Genomic DNA, 15,374 nt, shown 5'->3' with positions numbered 1-15,374 from the left:
ACCCCCCCCTCCCCACATACTGGGAGGGCTTATCACTACGGTGACTCCCAGCACCCACTGTGGATTGGGGAGGGGAGGGCAACAACACCATGTGATCCTCAGCACCCCTGTGGCCCGGGAGTATATAAACATCACAGTGACCAGTAGCGCCCCTTTTGGACTGAGAGGGTATCAATACCATGGAGACCATCAGCGCCCCCTATGGACTGGGAGGGTATCAATGATATGGTGACAGTGCCCCATGTGGACTTGCAGGGAATCAATGACCGAGTGACAGCACCCCCCTGTGGACTGGAAGGGTATCAAGGTCGTAGTGACCTCCAGCATTCCCTGTGGACTGGGAGGGTATCAAGGTCATGGTGACATCGCCCCCTGTGGACTGGGAGGTATCGTCGCCATGGTGACAGCGCCCCCTGTGGACTGGGAGGTATCGTCGCCATGGTGACAGCGCCCCCTGTGGACTGGGAGGTATCGTCGCCATGGTGACAGCGACCCCTGTGGGTGGGACGGGATGAACATCAGCGCTACCGAGGCGGGGTCGTGGGTACCCGGCCCGGCGCTGAGTCGCCCGGCGCAGCCTGAGCCCGGCGGCGAGTAGCGGGGCCTGCTGAAGGCCCACGGCTGCCGGGATGAGTAAACAAGAAGAGGCGGATCGGACGATATTTGTGGGGAATCTGGACAGCGGCACCCGGGAGGAGATCCTGTACGAGCTCTTCCTGCAGGTGGGCGGTGTGGGGAGACCTTCTACCCGGGGGATACGGACTCCCAGGGATACCAGGACTCCACTCCGTCCGGGATTCCCCTACCACGGGGACTCCCCTCTTCCGCGATAAGACCGGCTCCTCCCCCTCTCCCTCTACCATTCTGTCCCTCCCGTTTCCCTCTCCATCCCCGACCCCCTCTGTACCTCCTCCCCCTCCTTCCATTACCCCCTCCCTCTCCTCCCATCCCCATTACCCCCTCCCCCTCCTCTAATTCCCCTCCTCTCCCCCTTCCCATTCCCCCTCCCCCTCCTCCCATTACCCCTCCCCCCTCCCATTCCCCCATTCCCCCCTCCAATTCCCCCCTCCCCCTCCCATTCCCCCCTCCCCCCTCCCATTACCCCCTCCCCCCTCCTATTACCCCCTCTCCCTCCTTCCATTCCCCCCTCTCTCATTCCCCCCTCCCTCTCCTCCCTACTTTCTTCCATGGCCTTCTGTCCTCCCCTGTCCAATTCCCCCTTCTCCAGCCCTGTATCTCTTTCACCAGTCGACTTCCCAACTCTTTGCTTCACCCTCCCCCTCTACCAGTTTCACCCATCTCCTACCACCTTGTACTTCTTCCTCCCCCACCTTCTTACTCTGACTTCTCACCCTGTTCTTTCCAGTCCTGATGAAGGATCTCGGCCCAAAACGTCGACTGTTTATGCTTTTCCGTAGATGCTGCCTGACGTGCTGAGTTCCTCCAGCGTTTTGTGTGTGACACTAAATGCTACGCACGGTTAAGAGGCTTTTGTAACAGTGAAGGGTTATGGGCTGTGTAGGAGGGAAGAATCAGGTTTCTATAGGTCGGCACAGCGTTGTGGGTCGAGGAGCAGTACTGTGCTGTATGTTTTGCATTCTGTGAAACGTGTGCGTGATGCTCTGGTGTGATTGCAGGCTGGTCCATTAACCAAGGTACACATTGCAAAGGACAAGGATGGCAGACAGAAGACCTATGGGTTTGTCTGCTTCAAGCACACAGAGTCCGTGCCGTACGCCATCACCTTGTTAAATGGGATCCGGTTATATGGCAGGCCGCTGAATCTACAGTATCGATCTGGTACGTCACTCACTGAAGAAATGTTCTCAACTCGTGTGAGTTTGTGCTGCGGACCTCCCAGTTAGAGGTGTTGGGTGAAGTTTTTGTCCTCATTGCCATGTTACACTCACATTATTCAGATTCAGACTTACTGATCACTTGTACATCGAAGCATTCAGTGAAGTATTTACTGTACCCCGCTTATGTTAACAACATAGCAAGTGCTGGGTGCAGCCCCAAGGGTCACCACACGTAGTCATTACCTGCCTCTCATGTAAGAATACCTAATTAATATTAAAAGGCCTAGTTAAAGTGGATGTTTCCTATAGTGGTGGAGTCTAGGACCAGATGGCACAAATAGAGTGGATGTGGAGAGGATGATTCGTATAGTAGGGGAGTTTGGATAGAATGGAGTTGAGAGGGATAATAAATCAGCCGTGATGGAATGGTGGAATTGTCTTGATGTACCAAATGGCCTGATTCTGCTCCTATGTCTCATGGTTTTATCCCAGCACCAATATAACATGCCCACAATGCTCGGCAGAACAACACAGAACAGAACAAGCAGCAAAATAACAACAGCAAAACAAGCCCCCTTCTTCCCACTCACTTGAATAAGACCTCCAACTCATTGCAGACAGAGGCTCTGGATCGTGAAAGGGAGGGGTCATATACTTCTACACTTTGCGTTCAATGTTCAGAGAATCTTGCCCACCCTGTCCTCCTCCCGTCACGGAGGAGGCAACATACGTAGCATCAATGCCAGGAACACCAGACTCAAAAACAGTTACTTTCTCCATACAGTAAGGCTGATCAATCCATCCATGCCCCCCAAACACCACCATTTCCTGTCAGTCACATTATGTACAGACACTCCTGTGCCCGGCATCACTTTATGAGCATCCAATCAGTCTATGCGTATAAGCTATCTTATGTTTGTTGTTACTTGTGTTTTTTATTATTGTTTTCTTTATCTCATGGTGTGTGTTTTTTGTGCTGCATCAGACCCAGAGTGACAATTATTTTGTTCTCCTTTACACTTGTGTATTGGAAATGACATTAAACAATCTTGAATCTTGATGAAGTCTAAACACAAGATTCTGCAGATGCTGAAAATCGAGAGCAACACACACAAAATGCCGGAGGAACTCAGCAGGTCAGGCAGCACCTACGGAGAGGAATAAACATTTGGCCTTTCAGGCTAAGTCCTAATGAAGGATTTTGGTCCTTGACATCGAATGTTTATTCTGCTCCATAGATGCTGCCTTCCTTGATGAGCATTTTGTGTGTGTTTCTTGTGATGATGTCTCCATCTGCAGCCCAAAGTCCCCCACTATGTATTCAGCGAGAACACAGTGTTTACCTCTAAAGAGTAACAAGTACTTTCACCCAAGAAGAGTTTGCTGGCACCAAAAGTAGATGAGGTACAAAGAAGGTATACGATGTCATTCTGGGCTTTGAGCGGTAGAGTTGGGAAGTCATGTTGCAGCTATGTAAAACTTTGGTTGGTCTGCATTTGGAGTATTGTGTGCAGTTCTGATCTCAACATTACAGGAGGATATAGAAAGACAGAAAAGTTAGCTTAATTTGTCACTGAACTGAACTGAGTCCTCCGGGTCAGGGTCGACCATGGGTGTTGCATCCCAGCTATCTGGATACGTAAGCCAGGGCTGTACAATATGGGGAGCAAGCTGTTGCCCATGCAGCAAGCTCCCCCTCTCCATGCAGCTGATAAATTCAAAGGAATAGCAGAGACTGATACAGTTGCACCAGCAGCATCTCAGGAGCTGCCAGTCAGCGTTGAAGTCAACACAGGACTGCAGCTCCAGATTTTTCCCTCAGGGTTTACTCTCGAAGCCTTCCCCATGAGCGGGTATCGCTGCAAGGCAGGGGAGGTTTAAGGTCAGAGTTTTCCTTCTAAGTGAGCCGCCAACCACAGCTGACGAGCCCCAATGGCCTGAATCGACAGGCTTGTAAGGCACCGGTACCTCACCTTTGCCCCTTTCACTTCCAGTAGAAACAGTTCTGTCAGGCTTGGTAGCTAAGCCGTGTGAAGGCCGGGCGCAGGTTTGGTTGTCAGAGGCTGGGATACAAGCCATTGGGAGCATGTACATCGAAACATTCAGTGAAATCAAATCAGCACTCGGCAAGTGTCACCATGCTCCCAGTACCAACATAGCATGCTTACAACTCACTAACCCCAACCATATGTCTGGAATGTGGGAGGAAACCAGAGCATCCGGAGGCAACAACGTGGCCAGGGGAAGAACGTAGAGGATCGAGGTTTGAAACCCAATCCTACAGCTGGCACTGTAAAGCGATGTGCTGAACGCCATGCAAACCATGCCACCCAAAAATAGGGAGCCCATCATGATTTGCATGTGATCCACTTCGGAGAGTGTACAGAAGAGATTCAGCCTTGTGGTGCTTGGATTGGAGGATATGAACTATAAGGACAGCCTGGACAAATTGGGATTGCTTTCTCTGGAGTGTGAGAACCAGGTTTAATATCACCAGCATACGTTGTGAAATTTATTAACTTTGTGACAGCAGTACAATGCAATAGATAGTAATAGGGAAACAAACCTGAATTACAGTAAATTTATATGTATGTGTGTGTGTATATATATATTAATATATAATACACACACACACACACACACATGTATACACACAGTGGCATGCAAAAGTTTGGGCACCCCTGGTCAAAAGATCGGTTACTGTGAATAGCTAAGCGAGTAAAAGATGAACTGATTTCCATTCATCTATTTTAACTTCATCAGTCCACAGGACTTGTTTCCAAAATGCATCGCACATCAAAGTTGCTGGTGAACGCAGCAGGCCAGGCAGCATCTCTAGGAAGAGGTACAGTCGACGTTTTGGGCCGACACCCTGAAACGTCGACTGTACCTCTTCCTAGAGATGCTGCCTGGCCTGCTGCGTTCACCAGCAACTTTGATGTGTGTTGCTTGAATTTCCAGCATCTGCAGAATTCCTGTTGTTTGCGTCCAAAATGCATCAGGCTTGTTTAGATATTCCTTTGCACCTTTTGAATAGAACTTTTTGGCCGCAATGAGCAAAGGTATGTTTGGAGAAAAAAGGGTGCAGAATTTCATGAAAAGAACCCCTCTCCAACTGCTAAGCACGGGGGTGGATCGATCATGCTTTGGGCTTGTGTTGCAGCCAGTGGCACGGGGAACATCTACTGGTAGAGGGAAGAATGAATTCAATTAAATACCAGCAAATTCTGGAAGCAAGCATCACACTGTCTATAAAAAAACCGAAGATGAAAAGAGGATGGCTTCTACAACATGATAATGAACCTAAACACACCTCAAAATCCACAATGGACTACCTCAAGAGGTGCAAGCTGAAGGTTTTGCCATGGCCCTCACAGTCCCCCGACCTCAACGTCATCGAAAATCTGTGGATAGACCTCAAAAGAGCAGTGCATGCAAGATGGCCCAGGAATCTCACAGAACTAGAAGCCTCTTGCAAGGAAGAATGGGCGAAAATCCCCCAAACGAGAATTGAAAGACTCTTAGCTGGCTACAGAAAGGGTTTACAAGCTGTGATCCTTGCCAAAGGGGTGTTACTAAGTACCGACTATGCAGGGTGCCCAAACTTTTGCTTCGGGCCCTTTTCCTTTTTTTGTAATTTTGAAACTGTAAAAGATGGAAATAAAAAGAGTTTTCTTGCTTAAAATATTAAAGAAATGTGTCATCTTTAACTTTATGCCTTTTGGAAATCATTTCATCTTTTACTCCCTTAGTTATTCACAGTAACCGAACTTTTGACCAGGGTGCCCAAACTTTTGCATGCCGCTGTATATCACAAGTAAATGAGTAGTGTAAAAATAGAAATAAAAAAGTAATGAGGTAGTGTTCATGGGTTTAATGTCTATTCAGAAATTGGATGGCAGAGGAGAAGAAGCTGTTCCTGAATCGTTGGAGTGTGTGACTTCAGGCTTCTGTCCCTCCTCCCTGATGTTAACAGTGAGAATAGGGCATGACCTGGGTGATGGGGTTCCTTAATAATAGGCGTCACCTTTTTGAGGCCAAGGGGAGACTTGACAGGACTAATGTAAATTATGAAAGGCAGGTAGAGGAAGAAAATCCTTTTTTTTCACTAGAGTAGAAATGTCAAACTCTGAAGGACAGAGTTTTAAGATGCGAGGGAATAAATTCAAAGGAGATGTGAGGGGCAAGTCTTTTTACACAGAGTGGTGGGTACCTGAAAAGTGCCAACAGGGTGGTGCTAGAGGCAGATGCATAGAGGGGTTTAAAAGGCTTTTAGACGCGTGAATATGCAGAGAGTGGAGGGATATGGATGTGCGCAGGCAGAAGGGAGTAGTTTAACTTGATATTAGCATAGATATTGAGAGCCAGGTTTGTTAGACGTGTGAAAATATGTTGTGAAATTTGGTGTTTGGCAGTGGCAGGACAGTGCAATACATTAAAAAATTATAAGTTAAAATAAAAACTGAATAGTGCAAAGAGAAATAATGAGATAGCGTTCATGGGTTCATGGTCCGTTCCAAAATTTATTGGTGGAGAGTAATAAGGTGTCCCTAAACCATCGAGTGTGTTTTTTCAGTCTCCTGTGCCTCCTCCTCGATGGTGGTATGTAATGAGAAGAGAGCATATCCTGGGTGATGGGCCTGGACCTACACCATTCTATGTTTTTGAAGAGTCTGTCTGCAGTTCTGAGGATCTGTGAAGTTACTGAATTCCTTCAAAAGTTGTTAAATACAGGGAAGAAACAAATCTTATCATTGGCATAAACTTAACATTGAGCATCAAATTAGCATCTAGAAAGGAGCAGTGCCACAAGAAAGCAGCATCCATCATCAAGGACCACCCCCCCCCCCCACCCCACCAGACCATGCTGTCTTCTTGCTACTACTATCGGGAGAGAGGTCCCATTCCACCAGGTCCAGGATCAGCTATTAACCCTCAAACATCAGGCTCCTGAACCATTGTGGATAATTTCACTCAGCAGAACTCTGAACTGATTTCACAACCTATGGGCTCAATGTCACAGACTCTGCAACTCATGTTCCCAGTGTTATTTATGTATTAATTTGCACAGTGTGTCTTTTGCACATTGGTTGTTTGTAAGTTTTTACTTATGTACAGCTTTTCACAAATTTTATTGTATTTCATTTTCATGTCAATGTCTGCAAGAAAATGAATCTCAGAGTACTATTTGATATAATTTAGCATCCATTTCAAGAGGACCAGAATATTAAAGCAAGAATGTTATGCTGAGCATTGCTCAGACTGTACTTGGAGTACTGTGAGCAGTTTTGGGCCCCTTATCTAAGAAAGGATGTGCTGAAACTGGAGAGGGTTCATGAGAACGATTCTGGGAATGAAATTGTTAATGGTTGAGGAGCATTTAATGACTCCGGGCCTGTACTGGCTGGAACTTAGAAGAATAAGGGGGGATCTCATTGAAACCCATCGAACATTGAAAGGCTCAGATTGAGTTGATGTGGAGAGGATGTTTCCTGTTGTAACATTGGTTGTATTTAAAGTAGGGGTTGATACTCTTGATTAGTAATGGTCTCAAAGGTTACAGGGAGTAGGCATGAGAATGGGGTTGAGAGGGATAATAAATCAGCTGTGATGGAATGGCAGAGCAGAGTCGATGGTCTGAATGGCCTAATTCTACTCCTGTGTCTTATGGACTTATGGAAATATACATCCTTTGAGAATAAATGTACTTTGAAATTGTAGATTAGTCTGTGCATATTAGTGATAAGACACTCCAATAGGGCTGCATTGATGTTCGAGGCAGTTTGAGATGAACTGGGGAAAAAAAAGGAAGAAATGAATCGTTCAGAATTAAAACCTCGAAGTTTAAACTTTTCTGAAGCTGTCATCGTTCTTCGGTTCAGGAAAAATCTACTGTTCTGGGAAAGTAACAGGACAGGTGTGTGTGCATTTCAGGAAGTTCCCACACAGCAGACGCCAGTGTGCCATACCCAGGAGCAGACAGCACACTTTGTCGGACACCACAAGACAACTGCAGGTACGTGGAAACCTTCACGGCCGATTGACTGAAAAACTGACAGGTCTGTGGTAGATTCAGAATCTGAATTAAAATCAGGTTTAATATCACTGACAATTTTTGTGGCAGCAGTATATTGCAATACATTAAAAAGTATAAATTACAATAAAAATATGTATGTATTAAAAAATTAAATTATGCCCACTAAGCTGTTGGCATTTAGGGCAGCAATGAAGAACCTCTACCTCTGTTGATGGTCAGGGTTTCCTTCCTTGCGTTAGTAGCTTCCTCTTAGTTTTCGCTACTGTCAGTCATGCAAGTCCTGGGTGAAGACTCTAGGAATACCGTCGCACGCAGATGTAGAAGGGTTCATCATTGCTTTTTCTGTAACAACTTTGTTTGACCAATCATGGTGTTAGACCTGAGCTGAACGCCCAAACCTGGAGACCAATGGACCACTCTTGGTCTAACCTCTACCCTTTGACCTGTTTGGTATGGGTGACCCTATCAAAAGCCAAAGCACGAAGCACATGGCAAACAAGCCTCCAAACCCTAGGACAAGGTTGTGGCCCTCTTGGAGAAAGTTGTACAAGAAGAGAAGAAAATTCTGAGGTAATGTTCAGGGGTTAGTTCATTGCCTGGTGAGAAATCTGATAGTGGTGGGTAAGAAGCTTTTCCTAAAATGTTGAGTGTGTATCTTCAGGTTACTCTCTAACAGTATAAGAGAAGAGAGCATGTCTTAGGTGATGGAGGTCCTTAATAATAGGTGACACTTTCTTGAGGCATTGCCTTGTGAAATTGATATATCGTTGTCATGTGTACCAAGGTACAGTGAAAAGCTTGTCTTACTATTTGTACAGATAGAATACAGGAGCAGGGAGGTACTACTGCAGTTGTACAAGGCCTTGGTGAGACCACACCTGGAGTATTGTGTGCAGTTTTGGCCCCCTAATCTGAGGAAAGACATTCTTGCTATAGAGGGAATATAAAGAAGGTTCACCAGATTGATTCCTGGGATGCAGGACTTTCATATGATGAAAGACTGGATCAACTGGGCTTATATTCTCTAGAATTTAGAAGATTGAGGGGGGATCTTATTGAAACGTATAAAATTCTAAAGGGATTGGACAGGCTAGATGCAGGAAGATTGTTCCCGATGTTGGGGAAGTCCAGAGTGAGGGGCACAGTTTGAGGATAAAGGGGAAGCCTTTTAGGACTGAGATTAGGAAAAACTTCTTCACACAGAGAGTGGTGAATCTGTGGAATTCTCTGCCACAGGAAACAGTTGAGGCCAGTTCATTGGCTATATTTAAGAGGGAGTTAGATATGGCCCTTGTGGCTAAAGGGATCGGGGGTATGGAGGGAAGGCTGGTACAGGGTTCTGAGTTGGATGATCAGCCATGATCATACTGAATGGCGGTGCAGGCTCGAAGGGCCAAATGGCCTACTCCTGCACCTATTTTCTATGTTTCTATAGAGAAGTACAGCACAGAAACAGACCCTTTGGCCCATCTAGCCCATGCCAAAACCATTTAAACTCCTACTCCCATCATCCTGCACCGGGATCATAGCCCTCCATTCTCCTACAGTTCATGTACCTATCCAAACTTGTCTTAAATAATGAAATCGAACTCGCATGCACCACTTGTGCTGACAGCACATTTCACATCCTCACAGCCCTCTGAGTGAAGAAGTTTCCCTTCAAGTTCCCCTTAAAGTTCTCACCTTTCACCCTTAACCCTTGACCTCTGGTCGCAGTCCCTTCTCAACCTCAGTGGAAAAAGCCTGCTTGCATTTACTGTGTCTATACCCCTCATAACTTTTTATACCTCCATCAAATCTGCTCTCAATTATCTACGTTCTAAAGAGTATTGTCCAACCTGATGGCATGAACATTGACTTCTCTAACTTCCGCTAATGCCCCACCTCCCCCCTCGTACCCCATCCGTTATTTATTTATATACACACATTCTTTCTCTCTCTCTCTCCTTTTTCTCCCTCTGTCCCTTTGACTATACCCCTTGCCCATCCTCTGGGCTTTTTCCCCCTCCCCCTTTTCTTTCTCCCTGGGCCTCCTGTCCCATGATCCTCTCATATCCCTTTTGCCAATCACCTGTCCGGCTCTTGGCTCCATCCCTCCCCCTCCTGTCTTCTCCTATCATTTTGGATCTCCCCCTCCCCCTCCCACTTTCAAATCTCTTACTAGCTCTTCCTTCAGTTAGTCCTGACGAAGGGTCTCGGCCTGAAACGCCGACTGCACCTCTTCCTAGAGATGCTGCCTGGCCTGCTGCGTCCACCAGCAACTTTGATGTGTGATGCTTGAAATTCCAGCATCTGCAGAATTCCTTATGTTTGTCCTAACCTATTCAATCTTTTCATATAACTCAGGTCCTCACGTGCTTATAAATTTTGTCTGTACTCTTTCAACCTTGTTTATATATTTCCTGTAGAGAGGTGATTAAAACTGCACACAATACTGCAGATTAGGCCTCACCAACATCTTTTACAACTTCCACATTATATCCCATCTCCTGTACTCAGTGCTTTGATTTCTGTAGGCCAATGTGCCAAAAGCTTTCTTTACGACTGTGACACCACCTTTAATGAATTATGTACCTGTATTTCCAGATCCCTTTGTTCTACCACACATCTCAATGCCCTATTATTCACTGTGCAAGACCTACCCTGCTCGGTCCTATCAAAGTGCAAAACCTTGCACTTGTCTGCATTAAATTCCATCTGCCATTTTTCAGCCCATTTTTCCAGCAGATGCAAATCTCTCTGGAAGCCATGATAACCTTCCTCACTGTCCACTACACACCTAATCTCGGGGTCACCTGCAAATTTGTTGATCCAGTTAACCTCATTATCATCCAGATCATTGATACAGATGACAAACAACAACGGACCCAGCACCAGTTCCTGTGACACTCCACTAGTCACAGGCCTCCAGTCTGAGACATAACCCTCTACTATACTCTCTGGGTTCTCCCACAAAGCCAATGTATAATCTCATTTACTACCTCATCTTGAATGCTGAATGACTGAGCCTTGTCAAGTGCTGTACTAAAGTCCACATAGACAACAGCCACTGCCTTGCCTTCATCCACTTTCTTAGTAACTTCCAGGAAAAACTATAAGATTGGTTCGACATGACCCACCATGCAGGAAGCCACGCTGACTATCCTTAATCAGTCCATGCCTACCCAATTGATGTCAGACTCACCGGCCTATCATTTCCTGGTTTAAAATTAGACCCTTTTTTAAATAGCGGAACAACATTGGTTATCCTCCAATCCTCTGGTACCTCTCCTGTCACTAAATATGTTTTAAATATCTCTGCCATGGCCCTGGCAATTTCTGCATTTGTCTCCCACAGGGTCCGAGGGAACATCTTGTCAGGCCCTGGGGATTTATCCACCCTGATATGCTTCAGGATAGCAGACATCTCCTCCTTTGTAATCTGCACAGGGTTCATGAAGTTGATGCCATTTTCCCTTACTTTTACAGATTCTGTATCCATCTCCCAGATAAATACGGATGGTAAAAATACATTTAAGATCTCCCCCATCTGTTTTGGCTCCACACTTTCTGGTCTTCCAAAGGACCAATTTTGTCCCTTACAATCCTTTTGCTCTTAGTATGTCTGTAGAATCCCTTTGGATTCTCCTTCACCTTGTCTGCTAGAGCAACTTCATGCCTTCTTTTAGCCTTCCAGATTTCTTTTAAGTATTCTCTGGCATTTCTTGTACTCCATAAGCACCTAGTTTTTCCTGCTTGCCTTTATCCACTATGCACCTTCTTTTCTCTTAACCAGGGCCTCACCAGGGTTCCCTGCACCTGTTATCTCTTATTCTGACGGGCACGTACAAGCTTTGTACTCTCAAAATTTCGTTTTTCAAGGCCTCCTACTTACCAGGTACACCGTTGCTAGAAAACAGCCTGTCCCAGTCCACACTTGCCAGATCATTTCTGATAGCTTCAAAACTGGCCTTTCTCCAATTTAGAATTTCAACCTGCAGACCAGACCTATCTTTTTGCGTATTTGTTTTGAAACTAATGGCATTGTGGTCACTGGATACAAAGTGTTCCCCTACGCAAACTCTGTCACCTGCCCTGTCTCATTCCCTAATAGCAGATCCAGTATCGCACTCACTCTTTTTAGGACTTCTACATACTGATTAAAGAAACTGTCCTGAACACACTTGATAAACACTATTCCATCTAGTTCTTTTGCAGTATGTGAATCCCAGTCAATATGTGGAAAGTTAAAATCACCTAATATAACAACCTTATGTTTCTTGTAACAATCTGTGATCTCTCTACAACTTTGTTCTTCTAAATCCCTTGGACTGTTGGGTGGTCTGCAATATATTCTCATTAACGTGCCATACATTTCTTATTTCTCAGTTTCACCCATAATGCCTCAGTAGTCAAGTCTCCTGATGGAGCACTGCAGTCACATTCTCCTTGACTAGTAACGCCACCACTCCTCTAGTTCTGTCACGTCTAAACCAGCAGAATCCGGAATATTGAGCTGCTAGTCCTGCCCCTCCTGCAACCATGTCTCACTAATGGCGATAACGTCATAATTCCAGGTGTTGATCCATTCCCTGAGTTCATCCACCTTTCATAGACACATAGAAAACCTACAGCACAATACAGGCCCTTTGGCCCACAAAGTTGTGCCAAACATGTCCCTACATTAGAAATTACTAGGCTTACCCATAGCCCTCTATTTTTCTAAGCTCCATGTACCTATCAAAAAGTCTTTTAAAAGACCCTATCATATCCGCCTCCACCACCGTTGCTGGCAGCCCATTCCACGCACTCACCACTCTCTGAGTAAAAAACTTACCCCTGATATCTCCTCTGAACCTACTCCACCTTAAACCTGTGTCCGCTTGTGGCAACCATTTCAGCCCTGGGAAAAACGATCAATGCCTCTCATCATCTTATACACCTCTATCAGGTCACCTTTCATCCTCCATCGCTCCAAGGAGAAAAGGCTAAGTTCACTCAACCTATTCTCATAAGACATGCTCCCCAATCCAGGCAACACCCTTGTAAATCTCCTCTGCACCCTTTCTATGGCTTCCACATCCTTCCTGTAGTGAGGTGACCAGAACTGAACACAGTACTCCAAGTGGGGTCTGAGCAGGGTCCTATATAGCTGCAACATTACCTCTCGGCTCCTAAACTCAATTCCACGATTGATGAGGGCCAATACACCGTATGCCTTCTTAGCCACAGAGTCAACCTGTGCAGCTGCTTTGAGTGTCCTCTGGACTCGGACCCCAAGATCCCTCTGATCCTCCACCCTGCCAAGAATCTTACCATTAATACTATATTCTGCCATTATATTTGACCTACCAAAATGAACCACTTCGCACTTAAACTGGGTTGAACTCCATCTGCCACTTCTCAGCCCAGTTTTGCATCCTGTCAATGTCCCGCTGTAACCTCTGACAGCCCTCCACATTATCCACAACACCTCCAACCTTTGTGTCATCAGCAAATTTACTAACCCCTTCCTCCATTCCTCATCCAGGTCATTTATCAAAATCACAAAGAGCAGGGGTCCCAGAACAGATCCCTGAGGCACACCACTGGTGACCAGCCTCCATGCAGAATATGACCCGTCTACAACCACTCTTTGCCTTCTGTGGGCAAGTCAGTTCTGGATCCACAAAGCAATGTCCCCTTGGATCCCATGCCTTCTTACTTTCTCAATAAGCCTTGCATGGGGTAGCTTATCAAATGCCTTGCTGAAATCCATATACACAACATCTACTGCTCTTCTTTCATCAATGTATTTAGTCACATCCTCAAAAAATTCAACCAGGCTCATAAGGCACGAACTGCCCTTGACAAAGCCAGGCTGACTATTCCTAATCATATTATACCTCTCCAAGTGTTTATAAATCCTGCCTCTCAGGATCTTCTCCATCAACTTACCAACCACTGAAGTAAGACTCACTGGTCTATAATTTCCTGGGCTATCTCTACTTCCTTTCTTGAATAAAGGAACAACATCCGCAACCCTCCAATCCTCCGGAACCTCTCCCGTCCCCATTGATGATGCAAAGATCATTACCAGAGGCTCAGCAATCTCCTCCCTCGCCTCCCACAGTAGCCTGGGATACATCTCATCTGGTCCTGGTGACCTATCCAACTTGATGCTTTCCAAAAGCTGCAGCACATCCTCTTTCTTAATATCTACATGCTCAAGCTTTTCAGTCTGCTGCAAGTCATCACTACAATCACCAAGATCCTTTTTCATAGTGAATACTTAATAGTCATTAAGTACCTCTGCTATTTCCTCCGGTTCCACACATACTTTCCCACTGTCACTGTAGAATGCCTTGGAGCTTTCCTTAATCCTGCCCGCCAAGGCCTTCTCATGGCTCTCCTAATTTCCTCCTTAAGCTCCTTCCTGTTAGCCTTATAATCTTCTAGATCTCTAACATTACCTAGCTCTTTGAACCTTTTGTAAACTTTTCTTGACTAGATTTATTAAAGCCTTTGTACACCATGGTTCCTGTACCCTACCATAACTTCCCTGTCTCATTGGAACATTCCTGTGCAGAACTCCACACAAATATCCCCTGAACATTTGCCACATTTCTTCCGTACTTTTCCCTGAGAACATCTGTTCCAATTTAAGCTTCCAATTTCCTGCCTGATAGCCTCATAATTCCCCTTACTCCAATTAAACGCTTTTCTAATTTGTCTGTTCCTATCCCTCTCCAATGCTATTGTAAAGGAGATAGAATTATGATCACTATCTCCAAAATGCTCTCCCACTGAGAGATCTAACACCTGACCAGGTTCACTTCTCAATACCAAATCAAGCACAGTCTCTCCTCTTGAAGGCTTATCTACATATTGTGTCAAGAAACCTTGCTGAACACACCTAACAAACTCCACTCCATCTAAACCCCTTGCTCTAGGGAGATGCCAATCGATATTTGAGAAATTAAAATCTCCTATCACGACAACTCTTATTATTACACTTTTCCAGGATCTGTTTCCCTATCTGCTCCTCAATATCTCTGTTACTATTGGGCGGCCTATAAAAAACACCCAGTAGAGTTTTTGACCCCTTCCTGTTCCTAACCTTCACCCATAGAAACTCTGTAGACCAGTGGTCCCCAACCACCGGGCCGCAAAGCATGCGCTACCGGGCCGCGAGGAAGCGATATGATTTGGCGATATGAGTCAGCTGCACCTTTCCTCATTCCCTGTCACGCCCACTGTTGAGCTTGAACACACGAGAGGTCATTACCCGCGCGTCATCCATTTCAGCGCGGGAAGGAGATCAACTCCTCGAGCTTGTAAATGACGGCGGGCTGGAAAGTATGTTTGACGTAACATCTCTGCCGGCATTCTGGATCAAAGTCAAGGCTAAGTATCCTGAGATCGCCAGGAAAGCACTGAAAACGTTACTTCCATTTCCAACATATCTCTGCAATGAATGCAACGAAAACTAAATTGCGGAATAGACTGGACATCAGGAACCCCCTTCGAGTATCGCTGTCTCCCATCACCCCTCGATAGGACCGTCTTGTTGCAGGAAA

The 15,374-nt window shown here is 45.7% G+C and overlaps 1 protein-coding gene across 4 annotated transcripts in view; it reads left to right on the top strand.

Moving 5' to 3' along the window:
• Window positions 1-495: 495 nt before the first annotated feature.
• The window catches only part of LOC134347450 (splicing regulator RBM11-like), a 65,133-nt gene continuing 50,254 nt past the window's right edge, over window positions 496-15,374 (top strand). For 2 of the 4 annotated variants that reach the window (XM_063049770.1, XM_063049771.1), the window contains exons 1-3: window positions 496-722; window positions 1,638-1,800; window positions 7,734-7,815. In XM_063049770.1, coding sequence (XP_062905840.1) covers window positions 630-722; window positions 1,638-1,800; window positions 7,734-7,815 — 338 coding nt within the window. In that variant the 5' untranslated portion in view covers window positions 496-629. The remainder of the gene's footprint in view (window positions 723-1,637; window positions 1,801-7,733; window positions 7,816-15,374) is intronic. The other 2 variants (XM_063049768.1, XM_063049769.1) reach the window with 2 other exon arrangements.

The sequence above is a fragment of the Mobula hypostoma genome, chromosome 6 (assembly GCF_963921235.1).
Source record: "Mobula hypostoma chromosome 6, sMobHyp1.1, whole genome shotgun sequence".
Taxonomy (NCBI): domain Eukaryota; kingdom Metazoa; phylum Chordata; class Chondrichthyes; order Myliobatiformes; family Myliobatidae; genus Mobula; species Mobula hypostoma.
The sequence above is the reverse complement of the archived record's forward strand: the minus strand, read 5'-3'. Positions and strand labels throughout refer to the sequence as shown.